Source organism: Momordica charantia (genome assembly GCF_013281855.1).
Source record: "Momordica charantia cultivar OHB3-1 chromosome 11 unlocalized genomic scaffold, Mcharantia_2.0 BLBB01000011.1, whole genome shotgun sequence".
Classification (NCBI taxonomy): Eukaryota; Viridiplantae; Streptophyta; class Magnoliopsida; order Cucurbitales; family Cucurbitaceae; genus Momordica; species Momordica charantia.
In genome coordinates, this window is record NW_028275159.1 from 19322076 (window position 1) to 19345916 (window position 23841).

At 32.1% G+C, this 23841-nt stretch overlaps 1 protein-coding gene and 1 pseudogene across 3 annotated transcripts; both read left to right on the forward strand.

Moving 5' to 3' along the window:
* Positions 1–5781: 5781 nt before the first annotated feature.
* On the forward strand, positions 5782–11333 carry LOC111022989 (transducin family protein / WD-40 repeat family protein). 3 transcript variants are annotated; one of them, XM_022300327.2, is made up of 13 exons: positions 5782–5978; positions 6421–6514; positions 7315–7458; positions 7564–7679; positions 7892–8046; positions 8452–8540; positions 8636–9179; positions 9353–9505; positions 9862–10019; positions 10114–10193; positions 10302–10413; positions 10842–10916; positions 11025–11333. In XM_022300327.2, exons 2-13 carry the CDS (start codon positions 6425–6427, stop codon positions 11178–11180), a joined length of 1872 nt encoding a protein of 623 aa, XP_022156019.2. In that variant the 5' UTR covers positions 5782–5978; positions 6421–6424; the 3' UTR covers positions 11181–11333. The 3 variants fall into 3 exon arrangements, with proteins under 3 accessions (XP_022156019.2, XP_022156018.2, XP_087976224.1); XM_022300326.2 differs by having other exon boundaries at positions 5782–6514; XM_088120098.1 differs by having other exon boundaries at positions 5783–6514; positions 7544–7679.
* Positions 11334–14241: 2908 nt separating this feature from the next.
* Positions 14242–18893, forward strand: LOC111022992 (sugar transport protein 12-like; annotated as a pseudogene).
* Positions 18894–23841: the final 4948 nt, after the last annotated feature.

Here is a 23841-nt window from a genome sequence, read left to right on the forward strand (position 1 = left end):
TTTTCTTAGTCTTTGTATACTTTTGAGCTTAATAAAATTTGTAATCTTACCCAAAAAAAAAAAAAAAATCACGACGAGTTCCTATTATTTCTCGTTTGGGACTAACGAGGCTTACTATGAACCGATTCATTGGTCTGGTTTTAGATGAGATTCAAACCCTGAGCTATACAGGTTGAGTTAATTAAAACCCTAAATTAATAATTATCAATTATAATCCTGAATTTGTCTTCTATTTGTTAAATTATGTCAAAAGATTATAATCCTGAATTTGTCTTCTATTTGTTAAATTATGTCAAAAGATTGCTAGATAAATTGGGAGTGTAGTATGTGTTGGTGGGAGTGTTTCAAATGATGGAGGGAACTCTAAAAAGAGAAGGGAGGGGCATGGATGGTCAAGGTGAGTGATTAAATTTGGGCCCCCATTTTTAAATAGCCAGTAATTTTAAATTTTGCACAAATGATTAAATCATATTTTAAGAATTTTAAAAAATATGGTGATTTTTTTTTCTTCATTTTCAACCACCTAACAAATTTGATTCGAATTGATTCGAATTCAAATTCCTTTTCGTACATTTGAGGGATTTTGGTAATATATTTAAATTATTTTGTTTTGAATTTGAATTAATTTAAACGATTTGTCAAGGTGTTTCATCTCATCGATGAGCCATTTTTTACTCTCTCCTTTTAAGCTACATCTTTCTCCAACTCAATTACTAAAATTAGAAGGTCAATACACGTTTATATCACAATGAAACTCAATTATCAAAATATTTATAAAAAAACTCAATTATCAAAATTAGAAGGTCAATACATGTATATACTAATTGAAAAATTACCAAAATTAGAAGGTCAATACATCTATATATATACCTATACAATTCAATTATTATAAGTAGATGAGGTCAGTACATGTATACACCAATAACAAGCATACTAATTACCTTACCAATAGGTTCTTCCTCCACTCTTTTATCTGAAACATACGAGTACAATTAGTTTAGTGGTTCTTATTTGTAAATATTACTGTTTAAAACAAACATCCCTTAGGTTATTTTTTGGTACATTCAACGCTTATCTCTTTATCCTTACCTAAAAGCAAATTTCTTTTGGGGTCAACTTTAACATGTTTTTCCTTATCTTCTACTATGTCTCTCAGCCCCTCTTTTTGCCTATTTTATTTTCTACCAAACTTCTCAAAGTTAGGTAGGCAGTTGCAAATCGTGTTACACCAGCCCTTATTAATTCTCTCCATTTTGTATGTTTTCTCATGAGGTTTAGAATCCAAGAGTACCAATAAATATAAACAGTAATTTTCCTGGCTTTGGACATTGTATCATTATGTAAGGGCATATCTCCAATATCCGATAAAATCAAGTCTAGACAATGTGTAGTACAAGGAGACCAAAATAGATGTTTGTATTTTCCATTAATATTTCTCCAACTTTGACATAAGCATATGCACTATCTGCCACCACTTGAAGTACATTATCTACACCAATTTCTTCTATCAATGAATCAAATAATTCAAACAAATTATCTGCATTTTTGCAGATTCCTGATGTATCCACACTTTTTAGAAATATAGTGCCTCTGGGGCTATTTACTAAACGTTTGTAATAGATCGATTCTTCCCATCTGTCCAGCTATCTGACATCAATGTGCATCATGTTTTCTTCCACTCAATTTTGTACTTTCCTAACAACTCTATTTTGATTGTCTCCACCTCTTTTTTTTTTTTTTTAAGAAAATACATCTAACCTCGTGGTATGATGGAGGTTTTAGTCCATGACCAAATGAAGCAATTGAATCTAACATAATCTTGAAATAGGGGTCTTTAACTAAATTAAAGGGATTAGTACATTGATGACCTATTTAGAAATCATAATTACATAAAAGGCTTGAAATGTATAGAATTTACACTTTTGTCATGGAACAACACTAATTAAGATGTTACCTATCACATAAATTAGTAGTATATCATTTTGTAATATTAAAGTATTTTTAAAATCACTAATTAGTAAATTGGAAGGTTACAATTTAAATTCCTTAAAATTGGCTTAATTATACTTTTCAAAATTAAAAAAAAATACCAAAACCACATCAATTCCCAAAATCATCATTTTCGAAAATTTTGAAACCCCTTCCTCCAACTCTTATGTTTCCTCTGTTTTCCGTCTCTGGCCGACCGTCTTTATTTTCTGTCTCCAGCCGACCGTCTCTGCATTCCTTTGCCTCCTCCGCCATCTGGGTGTCTCCTTCTTATCCTACCGCCGTCTCCGTTATTCTTATTAAAAAGCTCGCCGTTTCTGTCTGCTCCTTCGTCTCCGATCGCCGTTACTTCGTATCTGGTCCCCCACCATTGCCGGAGCAGTTCGTCTCTGTTTATCCCGATCGAAAGGTTTGCATTCAAATATATCCTAATTGTTTTCTCTTTCAGATTTGTCCAATGTTGAAAACCCTTTTTATTTTTTTATTTTTGTACTGTTAAACTCTTTCAATGTTCCTTCCATGGCCAAGTAGTCTCCAACAGTTGTTTTCAATTTCTGATTTCGTGTGAACTATTGTATATATGAGAATATAAGGAAGTTTCTATGAAATTTAGTTTATATCCAGATATATCCAAGGGTTGTAGTTGGAGAGTGAGTTGCTAACCGTGATTTCAGGAAGTTTATATGGAATTTAGTTTATATCCGGATATATACGAGGGTTGTAGTTGGAGAATGAGTTGCTAACATTGATCTTAGGAAGTTTATATGGAATTTAGTTTATATCCGGTTATATCCGAGGATTGTAGTTGGAGAGCTAGTTGCTAACAGTGATTTTAGGAAGTTTATATGAAATTTAGTTTATATCCGGATATATCCGAGGGTTGTAGTTGGAGTGTGAGTTGCTAACAGTGATTTAATGACGTTTATATGAACTTTAGTTTATATTCGGATTATCTTAGGGTTGTAGTTGGAGAGTGAGTTGGATTTTACACTCAATGTTATGGGATACGAAGCTCAGTGGTGAGAAGATGTTGGGCCATTGCAAAATGGGAGAGAATGATTTTGATTTTTTGTAATTAATAATATTGGTAAATCAAGAGAATCAATCTTTAAGGGGAGTGAATTAAGGGATTAGTGTTTAAAATTGGTATGGACCCCACAATAATTAAAGGATTATGATAATAATTTATGGAATTAAACCTTTTATATTTCAAAAAAAATAACTATAATAAATGTAAATGTAATAAATAAGGGTAAAATTAAAATTAAAATAAAATCCTACCGGTAGAAATTTAAAAATGTAAAATTTTAAAATTTTAAAATAAGTTTCTAAAACAACCATTCCGAAAACATTATCTCTAAATTAAAATTAGAAATGGCAGTTGAATACAAAAATCTACGAACATCTCTGCAAACACTTTCTCTATCGCCTTTCTTCCATATTGTGTTCAAATTAATAGAATTATATTTTTGTATGCCCTTTCCAAAAGCACCTATCATCATTTTTTTTTTTTGCTACTACCAATATCACCTTCATCTTCATCATGAAAATCACCTCCATCTTTATTTTTCTTGTTTGCATTCAATAATTTTTGAAAAATCTCGTACTTCATCTGAAACTTTACTACATGGAGAAATATCTTTTCGAGTATGTGCTAGATGATTTTTAATCCTAAAAATATCTCCCCAATAAGAATTTCCACAATGATTACATCTTAATTTGAGTCTTATATTTTTCCCTTTTTCAATTTTCACACAATGAGCCCATGTTAGATCACTACCTTTCTCTTTACTGCCTTGTACCATTCTTTTTCTTTGTAGAATAAAAATAAATAGTAATAATGGTAAACTTAAAAGAAAAACCTGAAAATATGAGTTACTTCTGGGATGGGTGTTGTTTAATAAATAAAATAAAACAAATTTTTTTTATATTTTATAATTTAAAAAGGTTAAAAATCTTTCACCACCTTCGTCGGTTGGACAATACAATGAATAATTCATTTATCTATACTATATTAAAAATGGACAATCCTATCAAAATATATTTTAGACTAATATGACCCTCTTTCAATTTCTAAATTACTAGACATGCCACTACTAATTAATTTTAAAAAATCAATTAATTATTTTATCACTTTATCTAAATATAGTAAATTAATTAGTTAATAATTTGTTTTTCAAAGGAAATTAGTTAATAATTACTCTATGGAATATAAAAAAGTTGGAAGGCAAAAAGTCTTTTACACACAATTTAATTAGTTAATAATTAATTATCAATAATGGAATATAAAAGGTTGGAATGCAAAAGGTCTTTTATACAACTTTAAAAAATTCATTCAATTATAATTTATAATAGAATTTCTAATGTTTTGTAACTTTTAACCATCTATTGTTCATAAACACTTAGAGATCCATTCATTTTTTTTAGCGTTTTGAATTCATTGTTCTAAAAAACCTCTTCAATCTTCAAAGATGTCTCAAGATGTTGGTGATATATTCAAGGGAAACAGATGTTGGATCTATATCTCGAATCCTAGAGTTGCTCTTAGAGAATTCATCAATTTTCAAATACGTCTCAAGATGTTGGTGGCATATTCAAGTTACAAGATTACATGTTAGATCTATGTCTCAGATCTTAGGTACTGACATTACAAATCCAATTTGTGATATGAATCTATAGCTAAGGTTTTAGTCTAATTGTTGCTATTGTTTTTATTTTATTTTATAATTAGTGTATTTTTTTTATTTCAAATGTTTGGTGAACTTATTGATCATAATTACAATATTTTTTAAAGAAATAAATAGTAAATTAATTAATTAATAATATTAGGTAATTAATCTAAAAAATTATAATACAAAAAAGTTTTTTCATTTCATTCACAGGAACTTATAGAATTTTCAAATAATTAGTATAATTATAAATATAATTAGTAAAATAATTTTTCTTTAATGAGGTTGAAATTATATAAAAAGAAAGGACTAAATGAGGCAAAAAGTATTTTTTTTAAAAATTAAAATTTAAAAATATCTATATATTTTTAATTGTTATATTAAAAATAATGTCATTACAAATATTGTATGAAATTATGTATATGAGGTGAATGTAATCTGAAAAATTAGAATGTAAAAAGTTTTGTATTCATTTTGTATAATTAAATATTTATACATAACGATATTTAGTTGTAGAATAGGAATATTTTGGAACGTTAAAAAGGTTTATAATTTTTTAGTTCCCTCCCACTATAATTTCGTATCTTCAATTCATTTTCATTAATTGTAAATAATAAAATAGATTTAACATCTCTAAATTTAAAGCACATGCTAACATTGTTTTCAAACAAGTTGTGCATATTATATTATAATAACATTGACTTCATTTGAAATTTATTCCAAATTATTGAAACTCGCTTGTGAATCCGTAAATTTCTTCGAACTCGCCGAGTTTTGTATGATTCTCGGACAAGTTTTCTTTGAACTCGCTCGAGTTTTACATGAATCTTCGACGTATTTTCTTCGAACTCGTTCGAATTTTGCCTGAATCTTGAACGAATTTGTACAAGTCTCAATTTATGAATGTTTAGCGAGATTTATACTCGGGTGAGATTTAAGCTCATGGTCATTGGTCATAACCCAAATTAAAAAAAATCAAGGTACGGAGATTTATGCAATATGATTCTAAGTCCCAGATAATAATAAAAATAAATAATGAGAATGAGAAGGGGCATAAGTTTTCTGGGCCCAAATAAAAAGGCCAATGCCCATAGTAATTTAAAAAAAAACAAATAAATGATAAAAACCTAATACCCACCCACGATAACAAAAACACACCATTCCTCCCCCACGAAGCCGACGCCGCTGTTCTTTGCCGCCGACGCCGACGCCGCCGCCGCCCGCCCTTGCTGCCGCCACCGACGCCCCTGCCTCTGTTTTTCTTTTTTTTTTTTCTTAGATAAACTCCCCTGCCTCTGTTTTGTTTTTCTTTTTTGTTAGGTAAGCTCTGATAAAAACAATCCTCGTTTACGTCACTTCCTTCTTTGTTTTGTCACTGTATTGATCATTTGTAACTTTGTTTCGTAACTTTTGTTGAAGGATGTAATTCACTTCATATTTATGCATTTTATTGTATTTAGCATTTTTTGTGTTAAATTTACATATATCCTAAAATGTATTTAAAAAAATAGACGTATTCCCAACTCGCTCCGTGCTTCTTAGGGTGTTATAATCTTCTCTTTCGTTTTTAGTGATTTTCATGCTATTTTATTTATTTCTCCTTTTTTTTCAGTTTACTCATTCAGCAAGTTTATTTTGTGTTAATAACTTCATTGTTATCTTGTTATACCTCTCAAGGGAAATAAAGGAAGGTATATGGTTCATGATTATTCCATTTCCTCATGTGTTTATTTTTTTATTTTTTTATTATTCTAAATTTCAGAATCATGGGATTGTCAAATATCAGAGATCTACTGACATCTTATAGCTCTGATTTGCATTTCTTTGCTATCAGCTCTGGAGATGGTCGAATTAAGGTATCTCTTTTTTCACTGTACGCCAAATGCCGATTATGAGAACATTATTTGGGGCTATTGTACATTATTTCTTGACTGTTTATTTATTTTGCAAAACTTTTACCATGGTCAGTTGTTAGGTAACTTATCGGTTAAGTGTTGATATAATATCGTATCAAAGTAGGAGGCATGAGATGAAAAATGTAATGGACTTAAAGGGGATGAGTTAAAACTATGGTGGCCACCTCCCTAAGATTTAATATTCTACGAGTTTCATTGTTCACTAAATGTAGTAGGGTTAGTCGGTTGTCTAATGAGGTTAGTCATGGTGGACGTAAGCTGGCTCAAATCGATATTAAAGAAGTAGGTGGTTTGAGTTTGAGCTTTGAACTATATAATATCAGTTTCTATTTAATTGATATTAATAGTCCATGTGTTGTTTTGTGAACGAAATTAATATTTGAGCCCATCCATGAGAGGGAGAGTGAAGAATATAAAAGACTAAATATATCACAATTTATCAGCTCATACCTTTGGGTTTTGTGATGATTTCAGGCAAGTTTCAGAATTGTATGTGTGATTTACTTGCTAGGAGAATAGAGACCGTAGGAACTTTCTTCTAAGTATTATCTTTTCAAGAAGATTTTTAAAATGTAAATTCTTTTCAGAATATGGGACATTAGGCCATTAAGGTTCAACTATTAGTTGTCTCATTCACATGTTTACTTGTGGTGTGTTGTTTTTGGGCAGTAATAGCAACTTGTTTGACTTTCATTTTTTTTCTTTCAAATTATGATTATTTTGCCTCTTCTTGTCATTAGATATGGGACACATTGAAGGGCCAGATACAGGCTGAATTTGCAGATTTCTTTACATCTAATTCAACGAGCATACTCACGAAACCAGAAAAAGGGCATCTATCAATTGATTACAAATGCATGAAGTGGTTGTCATGGGAAAAAAAGGTTTCTCATTTGTAAACTAGATTAATAGATTTCTTGTTATGGGTTCTTAATTTTCTCGAGTGTTTTAAGTATGTCATTATTGTAGGTGTTCTTTTTTCCATACAGAGAAAAAGAAAGCGCCAATGTTCGTTGTTATTGTTAGGAACTGGTAGTGGGGATGTGTTGGCTCTTGATGTATCAGCTGGTGAATTGAAGTGGAAAATAAGTGATTGTCATCCTGGGTAAGATCGAAAATCTGTTTTATGGTACCACTTGTTTTGTCTCTTCACAGTTCTCTGAGTAGACAACATTCTTTAGGAAGTTGTAAGTATTTTCTTAACAATGCAGTCGGATGAACCACCACTATATCCCAATCCCACGTACTTGCCAAAAAAGGGAAAGTGAAAAAAAGAGTCAGAGTTGTCTTGCATTCAGTCATCTTTCTCTTGTGCAGGGGTGTTACTACAATTTCATTTCCTACTCATGGTCAATGCATTTATACCGCTGGTGCCAATGGAATGCTATGCGAAATTGATTCTTTGACGGGAAACCTGCTGAGGAAGTTTAAGGCTTCCACAAAGCCAATATCTTGTATTTCTGTTTCACCAGGTATTCACATGCACATTTATCTTGTTGCTTTATTTCCAAATCTCCTCTTTTCCCTAGAGCAAAACAATCTTTGGCTGTCACTTATTTACAATGATCAGACTTGGATGAGTAAAATAAACTTGGAAGAGAAATAAGTATCAGATAACTGCCAAGGGTGGCACTAGTGGAAAGGGCTTGGGACCGTTAGAGATTCTTGAAAGGTTCTACGTTCAAGCCCTTGAGTGAAAATTTTATAATTTTATTACTCTGTTGTCTCTCGGAACTGGTTTTGGGGTAGGCAAAGCCTTCTCAGGTTAGTGAGAGCTCTGTAGTACGTTGGTTATTAAAAAGAAAAAAAGAAAAGCAAAAAGCATTTGGAGATATTTGACTGAGTACATGTTTGGTTTGGTTTTTGGCTGGCATTAGATGGCAAGATAATAGCAACTGCAGCTGCACAAATGAAGATCTTCAATTGTTCTGACCACAAAAAGATACAAAAGTTTTCTGGTCATCCTGTGAGTATTATATTCTCTACCTTCTCTGTTGGTATTTCATTGTTGTTTATGACTGCCAAGTTCTTGTTGGATAATTGTTTCTCTTCTGACAATAGGGAGCAGTTCGATGTATGGTTTTTACTGAAGATGGGAAATACATCCTCTCGTCCGCTGTTGGTGAAAGGTATATTGTGATTTGGAGTTTAGGTGGAGAGAAAAAGCAGTCAGCTAGTTGTGTTCTTGCAATGGAGCACCCTGCTGTCTTTGTGGACAGTAGGTGCATGAAGAACGGAGCCGGTGAAACTACTCTAAACATTTTGGCTATATCAGAAATTGGTGTTTGTTATTATTGGTATGGACAGAATCTTGAGGAGTTACGAAATGCCAAGCCTACTAAAGTATCAATATCTGATAATGATATTTCCTCCAAGAGTAAAAAATGGGCGATACCTGCAATTTACACAGCAAAATTACACGGAATTCCTAAACCTGGCTCGGTGCAAGTGTTCCTTGCACATGGGTTGCCAGTGAAACCATGCTTTCAGACTGTTGTGGTGCATTCTGGAACTGACATTATCTTAAGCAGCTCCCATGATGGAATTCTTCTACCAAATCAATCGATTGGAAAGTTCAAGAAGGGCTTAGATGTACAGGGTGGAGGTGAGACCTTACTTGGAAATTTTCGTTCACTATTGCTTAAATCATGAAGTCTTGTGTATGAACTGTATTTATAAGCTTTATTATTTTATACTGCTGCTTTCCTTTAAACATGAATTATTTTCTATTCTCGTAAGTTCTTTTTGGTCATTAACCACTTCTCTTATATTCTGCAGTGGTTGTATTAGATCGAGCTAATGTCGAAGATGCCTTACGTCCCATTCCGAAGGTTTTCAATTCTCAAGAGAAAAGCACCTTATATCAAGATTTGCAAGTCGGCCGCAATGAAGTAATGACTCAATTAGTCGACAACAGGAGCCGATCAGAAGGTACAAACAACAATTCGAGCTATCTTATTTGCGGTTTTTATATTGTTCTATAAAAAAATTGATAGATGAAATTTACTCCAAAAGGCTTACAAAAGTGCTCCAATGAGGACTCATGATACCAAGATCTTATTATAGTCATTTCCAACAATTTTTTCTATTTTCTTCTAATCAAACTTCCAATAAGATTGCTCCAGAAGCATTGACCTATAAAACCTTCACTTTTTTCTTCAAGCAAACAATCTTACTTGAGTTTTCTGTGATAGACTGAGACCAAATATGGTTTAATATTGATATTCTTTGAAACTGAGTTTTTGAAAACAATTTGATCTTATCTGTTGCAATTTAACTTTGCCCAGACGATGCTGGAGAAGAGGGCTCTACAGCAGTTTGCATTGAGGACCAACTTCGATCGCTAGGCATACTGAACACTACAGATGATCATACATCTGAATCCATCCTGAAGTCTACAATATTCAAGGGCATCGATCTCGAAGCTAATATGTCGCAGAAAAAAGTCTGTGATGACTGTCAATTTCAAACAACTGTTCCTTGTACTTTTTTCCTTTAAGTTTCTAGTTTATAACACTCATCACAATGTTATTATTCAGTTAAGAGAGGCAGTCTTATCATTGGCACCAGTCGATGCATGCAAGTTACTCAGAAACTTGGTTAACATCTGGCAATCCAGGTAAAAATAGGCTTAGATATTTGTGTTTAACTTGAATGTAGCTTCTTTTCAACTTGTTAAATAATCCTGTTTTTTGGGTAACCGAATGATTTGTTTCGTCTGCCCCAGGTTGCGTAGCGGAAAGAATGTTCTACCATGGATTTATAGTTTATTGTTGAATCACAGCCAACATGTCTTGTCTCAAGAACAATCGAATCAGATACTTGATTCTCTATTTAAGGTAGTCTGTCGCTTTGCCTTTGCCTTCGCTTTCGGTATTTAGTTTTCGCATGCCTTCTCTTCTCGATTTGCCTGTCTTGCATTCATTGTGGAAAGAGTTAAAAAGTGTTAAAAGTTCTCATATTGAACTTTGGAGAACTGTCTTGCAATCAGTTCTGTTTTAGAAAATTGTGATTGAGTGGCCCAAATCCTTGTTTTAGAAGGAATAGTAACCTTTTTTTTTTGGGAAAAATAAGTCATTCACGAGAATATACATGCCATAAGTTGGATCTGTTCTATAGATTGTACAACTATAAATCTACAACTATGTCTTTGAGTTGTAAAAGAGAATACAAACCAAATGAAAATAAGGAAAACCAATTGAGAAATGAAGATTGCTAATATTATTAAAAGGCAATGCAAGAGTTGATAAATCTTTTCCTCTTCCAGATTACTAAATCCAAAGAAACTGCGGTTCAGCCTCTACTTCAATTATCAGGTCGCTTGCAACTGGTATTGGCACAAGTGAGTGATCTTACATTCTTTAGGCAATTTTTTTCATATGTATCTATATATATATATATTTTTTTTGAAAAGCTTATGTTGGGTTGCATTGTTTTTCATATTTGACAGATTGAAAGGGCATCGGCCAACATAACCGATCCAGCGATACAACGCGGTCCCGTAATAGATGAAAATGAGAGTGACGATGATGATGAAGAAGTCGATGATGTTCTTTACGGGGAAGAAGAATATGAATCTGAGTTGAGTAGTGATGGTGAGAATTAGATTCTTTTTGTAATGTTGTAATGATCAATTTTGGGTAATCAAATAGGCTTTAATTATATGCTTGGCTGTTATTTTGTAACGATTGATGATGAATTTTGGCAATGTGAGTCAAATTTTTTACATGTAAAAGTAAAATTAACTCTTCTTTATTCATGCTCTGTGATGTTTGGACTTTTGAAAAATTTATAAAAACATGCAGGAGGGGAAAACCACCCTATCCATAATTCATTTACATAACATATTTTTTTGGATCTTTTAAATAACCATTAATTAATGTAAAAGTCAATTTGAGGAGCATATAATTATGACGTAATAACAGTAGCATATTTCCTATTTCTTTAGTTAAAGGATATTTTCTTGCTTTAATTCTAGTTATCTCTGCTTTGTTTTTTGTTTTTTTTAGTAGAACATGTGGGGTGGAGATTCGAACTCACAATTTTCCATCTAATTTACATATACGAAAAGCAAAATAAGGCTCACTCAGATTTCTTTTTAATAATACTTTAATTCAAATTCATTCCAAATATATATCAACCTTCGAACTATTTACAAAAATAATGCTTGGAAAATTATAGATCGTCTCTCTATGCCACTTCACAATTCCCGAGTTGCATGGCGCTTGCTGGTGCCATGTGTTTTTTTTTCTTTTTTTAATCTGGCATGTTGACATATGCCAAAATTGTGCAAAATCAGGTATAGTGATGGTAAGCTTGTTTTTCAATTTGGAGGCCCTAGTTTTATTTTATAAAACAGAAAATTTTACAGATTTAAAATCCCCAAATTTTCAATTGTTTTGAAGGTTTTTAAGCTTGTTGAGAAGCTTTTTGTAAATTTAGTCCATATTGATTTATAACGATTTTTGTAATTTTAAAGTTTGTTATTGTTGAATTTAGAGGTTTTTTAATCGAGTTTACAGATCTGGTTTTGTAACCCAAATCCATACTTTCTTAATTGTTTTGCATAAAAAAGGTGTTCTGAATCGAAAAATTGGGTAGATAAGATTTGCTTAGTAATTGGTTGAATTTTAAAGGATTGATTTTGGATATTGGTTGTTTCTAGGCCGGACAACTAACAAGGAAGAAGTTAGTTCGTAGGATTCGTCTCTATTATATTACATTTTCATTTATTTTTTATTCAATAGAATGTTATATTGAAATTATATTCTCTTCTAAAATAAATAACTACTAATTAAAAAAATATCATTTTAAAAAATTCTTTTAGAAGAAAAGATAGAATTTATATTTACCTACATGAACGTAGCTCAATGGTAATTAGCACCTACTCATATTATAAAAATAAATAAAATAAATTATATTGTAATTATTTCTCTTTTAAAAAAATTTAAATAAATGTTACTTATTAAAATTTAATTTTCTAAAACGATTGCTAATTATAAAAAAAAATCACTAGTAAAAACATATATTATTGAAACCAGTACTAATTCTAAAAAAAATAATTACTATTAAAAGATATATTGTTTTTAAAATATTTTAGAATAAAAGATAGATTTTATTTTACCATTAAAGTAAATGAAATGAATTATATTAATGTAATAATTATAGTATTCAGTAAAAACACTAATTATATTTTTCTTAATAATATGTTTTTTACTAAAAATGAAAAGAAAAAGTGATATAATGGAGACTTGAATCATGAACTTCAGATTAAAAAGCAAACTTACAACAACTATATCAGAGTAGTAATTTTGCCAATTTAGACATATGTTGTCTATTTGAAGAGACGACATGCCAGAATTAAAAAAAAAAATACACATGGCGCCAACAAAGTGCCATGCAACTCGAAAATTGTGAAGTGGCTACGACCTATAACTTTCCAAGCATTATTCTTAGAAATAGTTTGAAGGTTGATATATATTTGGAATAAATTTGAATTAAAGTATTATTAAAAAAAAATCCCTCACTCTTCTATTATGTGATGAAACTCCACGAACATTGCCATTAAGAACTTATTTTGTGACATTCTTGTTTCTTGTTTCTTACTTTATACTTCTTGTTTTCTTTTTTTTTTTTAACAAAGAAAAATAAACTTACATTTGATATTGTTTCTTAATTCTTTCTATTTTATTAAAAAAAAACACATGTTTGGGAATCGTAAAATAATATTTTTATTTATGTTTGGAAAAAAATTGAAAACAAACACAAGAAAGAAAATTGATTTCGTTTTTTTCTTTCAAAATTTCTATATAATTTTGAGAATGTTTCGTGAAATTTTTTCAATAAAATTGTAAACTAAAACCAAGAAACGGGACGTTCGGCTAATGATCTAATCCCCATCGTTAAATTTTTTTTACAGTTCTAAAAGTGAATAAATAACAAACGGGATGTCGAATCGAACGACTCAACTGGTCAAGAACCTTGCACCGTGTTGGAGCTTGCAAATGAGAAACTTTTAAATAAATTTAGTATTGTTTTAAACGTAAAAAATAAATTTATTGTTAATCAAATCGTGTGTGCAATTGCATATAGATGATAAACCAATAACGAAGGAAATTTAATAGATTCGAAATTTGAAAAATGTGTTTTATGCTTTCCAGTTGGATTCAAAATTACAGATTTCTTTTTCCATTTTGCATTTGAACTTCAAATTTAAATTTCCCCAATTTATTTTTTTTTTTTTAAGAAAAATTTCAATTTTATTTTCAGCCCGAAATATCAGGACTTGGACCGAGAATTTACCCCAATGTAATTTATGGTTTTAGAATAGCCTAAATAAATAATTTTTCTTCCACAAATAACTTATATTAATCTTTTACTACAAAAATTTGAATTATCTTATGAATTATTTATGAATAGATATTACAGAGGCATTTACACACAAATACTATTTTAATTTTAGAATGACTTAATTATCTCATTAAAGAAGTCTTTCATACACACGGATTTTAGTAATTCACTAGGAAATAGATTTCTAATTATCTTGGGAAATGTTTGCCTTATATATTCCATTCCCCCACCGACTCCTTATTTTTTCACATCCTGCAATCTCTTCTCTTCTATTAGTCTCGGTCCAAATTCCCTACTTCCTCTCTTTGATTCTTAAGATGGCTGGCGGCGGTTTCGAGATAAATGGTAATCAAGGTGGTTCGATTAAAAACTATCCCGGAGAATTAACTTCTTATGTGTTGATAACCTGCATTGTTGCTGCTATGGGTGGGCTTATCTTCGGTTATGACATCGGTATCTCAGGTAATAAATGGGTTGTTTGGTCACGTAAGGCCAACTTAAGGTATAGACAAATGAAAAGTTCGTTTTGAAAGATTAGGAAGCCCATCACCGGTAGAAAATATTAAAGAGTTTTAAAATATATATTTGATAAATTAATTCAATATTATAAATAATTTTGATAGGTAAAAAAAATTTGGAAATTAAAATAAATGAAAGTTTGATAATGCGTACCCATAAAAAAAAATAATACAAAATAATACATGAAAGAGTAAAAATTTATGTACTAAATTTATTTATTAGAAAAGGCCCTAGAAGACGACCCATATAATTTATAATTTATAATTTATTAATTATTATTTTGCTTTGTTGATCTGATTGGGTGGCGTCACGTCTATGGCTCCGTTTTTACAGAGATTTTTCCCATCTATTTATGAGGAAGAAGCTTTGGACACTTCAACCAATCAGTACTGCAAATTTGATAGTGTTGCCCTCACCATGTTTACTTCCTCTCTTTATTTGGCTGCACTTTTGGCTTCTTTTGTAGCATCTTGGATCACCAAAACCTTCAGTCGTAAAAAGTCTATGCTTCTTGGTGGCTTTGTGTTCTTGGTTGGTGCCGCCATTAATGCTGCTGCTCAGAACCTTGCAATGCTAATTATCAGTCGTATTTGTTTGGGCATTGGTGTTGGATTTTCCATTCAATCTGTTCCACTTTATGTCTCAGAGATGACTCCTTCTAAATATCGAGGCTCTCTAAATGTTGTTTTTCAACTTTCGATTACGATTGGCATTCTAGTGGCAAATCTTGTTAATTTTGGTACTGCCAAGATTCATGGCGGATGGGGGTGGCGCGTGAGTCTAGGTGGTGCGGCAGTGCCTGCATTGTTCATCACAATCTCGGCTCTATTTCTTCCCGATACTCCAACTTCAATGTTGGAAAGAGGCGAAATCGAGAAGGCAAGAGTAATGCTCCAAAGCATTCGCGGTGTGTCTTTGAAGGATGTAGATGCAGAATTTCAAGATATAGTGACAGCAAGTATTGCTGCTAAAGCAGTGACACATCCATGGAGGAATTTGAGAGAGAGACAAAACAGACCACAATTGGTAATGTCCGTTTTAATCCCATTTTTCAGCAATTAACAGGGATCAATGTGGTCATGTTCTATGCTCCGGTGCTATTTAAGACTATTGGTTTTGGAGACAATGCTTCTCTTCTTTCATCCGTCATTACTGGTGGTATTAATGTTTTGGCAACTTTTGTATCTATGTATGGTACTGATAAGTGGGGAAGGATGATTCTTTTCTTGCTCGGTGGAACCATCATGTTCATTTGTCAGGTGATTAAAATTTTACTATTTCAAATAAGTTTTATTTTGTTTTCTAGAACAAAACTGAGCCAAAAATAAGATCAACAAATGATAGTTTTTCAAAAGATTTTTGTCTCCGGATTGATTTGATTCTAATAAAGATGTGAGATCATTTGTAGGTTTTGGTGGCTATCTTCGTAGCTTGGAAATTTGGAGTTTCTGGTGAGGTTGCTTATTTACCCAAGTGGTATGATGGTGTTGTGGTGTTGTTCATGTGCATATATGTTCAAGTCTTTGCATGGTCTTGGGGACCTTTGGGATGACTAGTTCCAAGCGAAATCTTCCCACTTGAAATTCGATCAGCTGCTCAAAGCGTAACAGCATCGGTGAATATGTTCTTTACCTTTTTGATTGCCCAAATCTTCCTCACCATGCTTTGCCATATGAAATTTGGGTTGTTCTTCTTCTTCGCTTTTTTCGTGGCTGTGATGACCATATTCATTTATTTGTTCTTGCCGGAGACAAAGGGCATCCCTATCGAAGACATGTCGTGTGTTTGGAGACAACATTGGTTCTGGAGTAGATATGTGCCTCAACAACTTACTAAAATTCGACCTCAAATTTAGGATATGAAAAATGGGAGTTCCAACCCTATTAGCCACATTACATTTTCTGTTTAATAGGGTATTCCTTTTATTTTCCTTTTATTTTTGTTATTTACAGAACTTTTCTCTTGTATTCAGTAGTTTTGGTTAGGATTCTTTTTATTAAATGTCATGGACTAAAATTAATTTTCTTTTCCATGTTTAATTTGGCATTTATGGTTTAATTCTTAGAAAAGATGAATGCTTTTAAACATTTGTTGGGCTGCTACAATAGATTTTAAAGAACTTTTTGATAATTTGGGGCTAAATTATACTTCTCAAAAGTTATTAGGTGGCCTTTTTTAACATCTAAAATAACAAATTAAATAGCTGTTCGATAACTCATTGACAATGGTACTTAAAAATAATAAAATAAAATTATTGTGCAGTACAATACAAATTGTGTTGAAATAGCTGTCTTATTCATTCAAAATATTTTCGCTTGACAAAAAAAAGATAAAAGAAGTTCAAATTTTAAAAAATTAGCGGAAATTTTTTAACTAATCGAAATTGATGCCAAATTAATTAAAATCAATTAAAATGAAATTGATTTGGCTTTCACAGCCAAATTTGAGGCAGATGACTATATTCTCTATCCAAATTTGTGAATAGATCAGCCAGCTAGCGGGTATCAGGAATAAACTTAAAGTTGAAGATCCTTCCGAACAACTTTCTCACAAACAAAATGAGAGTCTATTAATGTGCTTCGTGCGGCCATGAAACACTAAGTTACAAGAATGAGCTGAATAGGTGAAACATTACCAAGTAAAAGCAAAAAAGATTTAGAACTAAAATTATGTAAGTCTTGTAGCAGATGGTGCAAACCAAAATAGCTTAGTTGAAGTTGTTGTGCAAAAATGCACCAATAACCACTTACTTATTTTATCAAACAGCATTATTCAACATCTAGATAAATCCACCAAGCAATATTAACACTAAATCAAGTAGATACGGAAAGACAAGACGACACCAAAAATTTATAGTGGTTCGACCAATGTGGTCTACATCCACCGTGCAAGGTGAGAGCAAACTTATAACAGTACAAACGGAACGAGGAGAGAAAAACAAACCCAAACTCTAAGCAAAGCAACTAACGAAAAAGGTAAAAACAATGGAAAAAAATACAAGAATGAGACTTCTGTATTTTTCACCCTCCGTTGCTGTGTTGCACGGAAGAAGATAAACTCCCAACTTGCTTTTTCTGCTGCACTTGTTGAATCCCACGGCAATATTAGGGTTTAAGGGCCACACCAACATAACAAAAAATTCTCCAATAGAGATTTGGGCCTTAACAAAATAAAAGGTCAAGCCCAATCTTCTTTGACAAAGACTGCTGTGATATACTTGAGTCATAAAAATAACAGAAGTATTAGCTAAATATCTTGAACCTTAGAGAAATGTAGTTTATTTCATAGCACTTCTTAGGACCCAAAATATAACAAAACTCTGTCATAGAACCACGATAAGGGGTCTCTAACCCAATCTGAGTCAGAAAAAGTCCGAAGAACCTTACAAAAATGTAGGTTACTCCTCAGCACTCCTTGGTTTTTTTTTATTAATTTCTTCTTATTATTATTTTTTTCAAGATCTATTCATACTGTATACCTAGTTTTGTTGACTTCCCATAATAATAATACTAATAAATAAATAAATAAGCACTATATTTTTAAAAAATTGTTTCAAATTATTATATGGCATATTGGTAACCATGTCATCTTAAAATTTGTCTGGTTACATTTTCGTTGGACATTGATCAAATAGAATTATTGTAGCTCTTGCCATTCATATGGTTGGGAGTCACTGTGCACAGCCGACCTGTTCAAGCAAAGTTGGAAGGACCGACCTAACATGTTGGCCTTAGTAACTTGGTAGGATAAGCAAAATGCCAAATCTTACCTAGCGCGACAGGGAATGGACCGGTCAACAGCAAGGACCGGAGGTCGCTCGAGAGAGCCCAGCTGGAGCAGAGGAAAAGCCCGATGGGACGGCTATCTATCCCATTGACCGCTATAAATACACCACCACACCGCTAGCTTAGGTACAAAATATGTTTGATGCTGATCTATTGAGCTCAGATTATATACTAACTTGGGCGTTTGAGTGGCTTACCTCCTTGCAGGTATCTCTAGATTATTCTCAAGTGAAGCCTAACGACCTCACGAATGACCTGACAGGTCACCCTACGTGCCTTGGCAGATTTTCGCATCAACAGTTGGCATCGTCTGTAAGAACGCTGTCGTAGCCTGATCAAACAAATCGCTCAACCTCTAGCTGATAACTCTCATTTAGATAGTGTTTAACAGGCTATTTGGGGCATTTATTGTGCGAAAACGTGAGGATCATTAGCAATAAACCTAAGAAAAAGTGAGAATACATCGAGCGGGCTCTAAGCTCTTGCAATTTCTAATTTTCTCTTATTAGGATTAAATGCTCAATAGTTGATAGTTATTGCAAAAGTAGCTAAATTCAGATAAGGATGAGAGGTGTGCTGCTAAGTTCACGAGAGATATGCTGAATATGGAAAAAGAAGTACTATTCAGCAGCCTTCAACTCGTCTGGATGTTCCAGAACGTATAACAGTGTAGTAACTCCTTGAGCTGAAAATGTTACCGCGTCCGTACAGCATCCAAGGGGTGCCCTAATTTTAAAGGACCCGGTATCTAAGAAAATGATGCCCTAGCCGACAAGGAGGGAGATTCTTGACCCATTTTGGGAGGTAGCATCAATTTGAGGGAACATTCTCTCGTTGACAGAGGCTATTTTCATCAAAGAAGGAGTTGAAGGGTACCTGTCTTGCTCGCGGCTTACACTGTACACCTGAGGAAGCTTCTTATTCTCTGTTATCACCTTCGACAATGATTTCTTCTTCATTCTTCGTTATTTTCTTGTTCCTTTTTAATATGAACTAACCCTCGTCTTCGGAGAGGGGAATCTCTTAACACTTGTATTATTCGTTGCTTACTATGTTCAAAACTTCAAATGTTGTTTAAATGAAAGTGTCCTTAATTTTTCCATCTCACTAGACTTGTTTGGCCTACTTGGTTAGTGTGTTGACTTACTTGAGGCTCGGAAGAGTCCCTGTTAAGTAGCATTACTTCCTTTAGCTGTAGTATTCCTCGTCGAAGTAGGAGGATGAATATCCAGGGATGGGGTTCATCCTACAGAGCCTATAAATCGATGGTAATGCATGTTTTGGTTACGGTGGGAATCGGGCTAAAGCATACCTAGGGTATCTTGGGAGAGAGCCATGAATATTTGGGCAGTAGTGGTTTGAAGTGATGAGAGATAGTATTCTTTCGGATAAGGAAGGCAGCAAGTAGAAATCCTCTTCCCCGATTTACTCCTCAATCGCATTTCTCACGTTTTTCTTTAACCTCATTTAACAGCTGCTGCTGGGTGTGTAAGGTTCTAAGCGCCAAGTATTCATTGTTTGTTTACTGCTATTTAGTCACGAAAACAGAGCCAACATAACATTTATTATTTTCCTTTTATTTTCTGGGGTGATTCGAAAGCACCAATTGATGTGATGTGAATCCCAATCTTACCTAGCGCGATAGGAAACGGAAGGGTCAACAGCAAGACCGGAGGTGGCTCAGGAGCGCCCAGCACGAGTAGGGGAAAACCCCGATGGGTCGACTATCTACCCCATTGACCGCTATAAATACACCATACCGCTAGCTCAAGTACGAAATCTATCTGACGCTGATCTGTTGAGCCCGAATTATATACTAACTTGGGCGTCATAGTGGCTTACCTCCTTGCAGGTACCTCCGGATTATTCTCAAGTGAAGCTCGACGACCTCACGGACGACTTGACAGATCGTCCTCCATGCCTTGGTAGATTTTCGTATCTAACACATACAAACTTCATTTTTATACTTTAATTTTTAAAAATTTTGTTTTAGTTTCCCGCGTCTCTATTTTAGTGATTGTCATATTAATTTTCTACGTTTAAGAAAAAATTCAAAATCTACTTTTAAATATTACATCTACTCTTTATACAAAAAAATCATTCAAAATCTTGTCATAGAAATCTTATAAATAAATGTGTTCAATATAGGGCGAAAAGGTTACCTACCCCGAGTTATTTCATCTTAGATTTGAAAAAAAAAATTACTTTAATACTCTCTCTCTTTTTTCTTGTTCTCAAAGTCAGGTTAAGCTATGGACGAGTGTGGCGATTGACTAAGGTCCCAAATCTAAAAGACCTTGTATTTATCATATATATATATATATATATATATATATATATATTAATTTTTAATTATAAATATAATTTAGAATATAAAATAATTTAGGGTAAAATAGACTTTTTAGTCATTGAGTTTTGAGCTCGGTGTCAATGTGGTTTTTGAAGTTCAAAAAGCGACACTTTAATCCCCAAATGGTCCCTGAATCAATTTTATCGTTGTTTGACTAATGAAAAAATGACGTGGCATTTGAGGTGTCAATTTTTAGATGATGTGACAATAAAAAAATGATGTGGCATTTTGAGGGATCAAAGTTTTTGAAAATAATAAATGTCTTATTTAGTGAAAATAATAAATATATTATTTATTAAACGCTCAAATTTACGAGTTTTATTATTATTATTATTATTTATAAATGGATATATATATGTATTATTGCAACGGAAAAATATGGATCTTACCATGTAAGATTAAGGCGCAACATAAACAAATAAATCATACGCTGAAAAAAATCGAAATATAGAGAAGAACAACACAAACAACATAAAGACACAAACATAAACAACACAGTTAGACGAAAACGACAATTCAATTAAGAAAATAACTTCCAAACAAAACTCCAACAAAGTTGAGTCTCCATCATGAATACTAGTATTTTTTTTAGTACAACATGTGGATGGAGGATCGAACTCACAACCCTTAGTTGGAGATATATGTAATAACCGATGAATTATGATTACTTTGACTAATGGGATTATTGAAGGTGGACAGAAAGATAATGACAAATCTCAATATGCGCATATAATTGAACTGACATTCACAGACGTAGGCCAATAGCTGATTACGAGCCTAACAAAAGAACATATAAATAAAATAGAGAGGAATTCTCAAACCTAGGTCAAATTACAAACTATATTTTGTGAAACTATATTTTACGAATGGCTTGTGTTTTATTCAATTTAATTTATTTTTTATTTAAATTATTAGATTTGATTTTTATCTACTTTTTCCATATTTGAATTTCAAATCTCTCCCCAACTTTAAAATTCCATATTTTTCTTGTATCCCTTTTGTAATCAAAATTTGAAAAATCTCTCTTATCTAATTTCCGAATTTCTTCTTCCTACATGTGGTGTATATTATTTTCTTTATGGCATTTTTTTATTGGGCATCTCTTTTTCCGTCGTTTTTTTTAATAGTATGATAACATATACTCCTCACAAAGACTATATAATATATATTTTTTATTGGTTAATACTAAACTTTTAGGTTATATAAATATTCCGATATTCCGACCACTATTATTATGTAATATATTCCGTTTTTTATTTTTATCTAGTATGATAAAAATATACTTCTCCAAAATATTATATAATATATACTAGTATGATAATAATATACCCCTGTGATAAACATATACCATAAACTACCCAACATATACTCTATAAAATTTGGAGTTTTTCCTACTAAAATGTTAATATAACCTTGATGTCATGATTTTTTTTTTTAAATAATAAATAAGTAAAAGCCTCCCTTTTTCTTCTCCAATCTGCTGTCCATCCCTCTCCCAGTCATGTGCTTCTACCATGGGGTTGCCCAAAGGTCGGGTGCATGCTTCGTCTACGTGAAAATCGAATGTTTAGTTGAGGGTCGGGCTCGGGTATGTGGAGGTGACTTAATTTTTTGTTTTTTTCATATTTGTAATATATTTCTTTGTTTATTAAAAATATATGAACATTGGTATCTTGCTAATTTTCACTTTGGTGTCATCTTAAACGGATCTCTTTTGTGACAAATATGTAAATTACAAAGATTTAATCTATTTGTTTAATTACGTTCTTTCAAGAGGCTATATGTGTACTTATCCCTAAAATAAAAGTTTTTTAAAAAATGTCTCTATTTATTGGTAATAAGATAATTTTTTCGTCCTCTATCGAAATATTATTTCGAAGCTTTGTTTGGTGCTCAATTATAGCACCTAGATGAAGAAACACTATAGTTTGTATGTTTAGAGGTAAGTTTTAAAAATGATTTTTAGATGCTTGAGCCTCGTAAGGTTGAAGGTTCTATTTGAGCATAGGCCACCCACGAGAGTTGTACTATGAAAAAAAAATCAGTGCTATCCAAATATTGATGATACTCCTATCCACTTTCTGACGCATTAACATTATATTATAAATAATATGAGATTTACTAGCATTAAAGATTTATTTATAAAAGAAAAATTTATAGGATGAACAAAAGGAGTACTCTAGGGTTCAAAATGTCGAGAGACATGTCGACATCGACATAGGGGAGAAAAGTCTATTTTCCCCCTATCTCGTCGACATGTCGAAATGTCGACATGTTTTTTTTCTCTTCTTTTAAGGTTATTTTATTTTCATCATCTTCCTACTATGCCACCAAAGTCTATAACTTCTCATAACTTCGATCTTGTAATCTTAGTCTGTTCAATCAAACATTCGAATTTTAATACTGTATAAAGTATAACTAATAAGATTTGGAATTTGTTTTATTGATAATTTCTAATCCAATCTAGTCCTTAAATATACAATTGAACAATATGTGTGAAATATTGACATATATAAAGATTGAACTAATCTTAGAATTTTTAAAAAAATAAAATATTATTATATACAAATAGTGGTGAAACATGGAGTAGAATAGGTAATTTAATTAATACCAAAAAGATGATCTCGAAGGATCTAGTGCACTATCTTGATAATTTTGATATAAATTACAATAGTTCTCCTCGGCTATCCTAGACTGAAAGTTTTGAAAATAGTTGTTCAAATGAGTAGAATATGAAGCACATATGGATCCCATTAGTAGATAATTTGGATGAATGACACAATCATGAGATTGAGGTGTTTGAAAATTATGTCAATTTGATTGGAACATTAGATTGATGATTGATTTTGAAAAGAGGAGTAGTCAAAAAGTAAATGCGAATTAATTAGAATTTAGAAATGTGTTTGGAAACCAAATCAGTAATTATCTAATTTCCAAATGAATCCTATTATGAAAAACACTAAAGAAGTCAAAAGTTCACTTTACATATTCAAATAATTTCCATCAATTTTCATTAAAAGAAAAAATCTTTTTTTCGATATTTCCATCGACATCGACATTTTCATAAGTAAAATGGTCTTATTCTTACATATTTAATGGTTAAAGGTGATCAATTATAGACTAATTAAGTTATAATTCAAATTTTATTTACTAATTTAAAAAATTTCCATCAATTTCCATTATTTTTTCCAAAATATCCAGTAAAATCGAGACCTCAATATTTTCATCGACATCAACATTTTGAACACTAGTAGACTCCTGTA

What these genes read in the sequence shown, in the direction of transcription:
- LOC111022989 (XM_022300326.2), top strand. Translation starts at nt 6,380, where the DNA reads ATGTGTTTATTTTTTTATTTTTTTATTATTCTAAATTTCAGAATCATG. An exon ending in ATAAGTGATTGTCATCCTGG is followed by an intron (nt 7,680 to 7,891) that starts GTAAGATCGAAA and finishes TCTCTTGTGCAG; the next exon opens with GGGTGTTACTACAATTTCAT. An exon ending in AAAAGTTTTCTGGTCATCCT is followed by an intron (nt 8,541 to 8,635) that starts GTGAGTATTATA and finishes TTCTGACAATAG; the next exon opens with GGAGCAGTTCGATGTATGGT.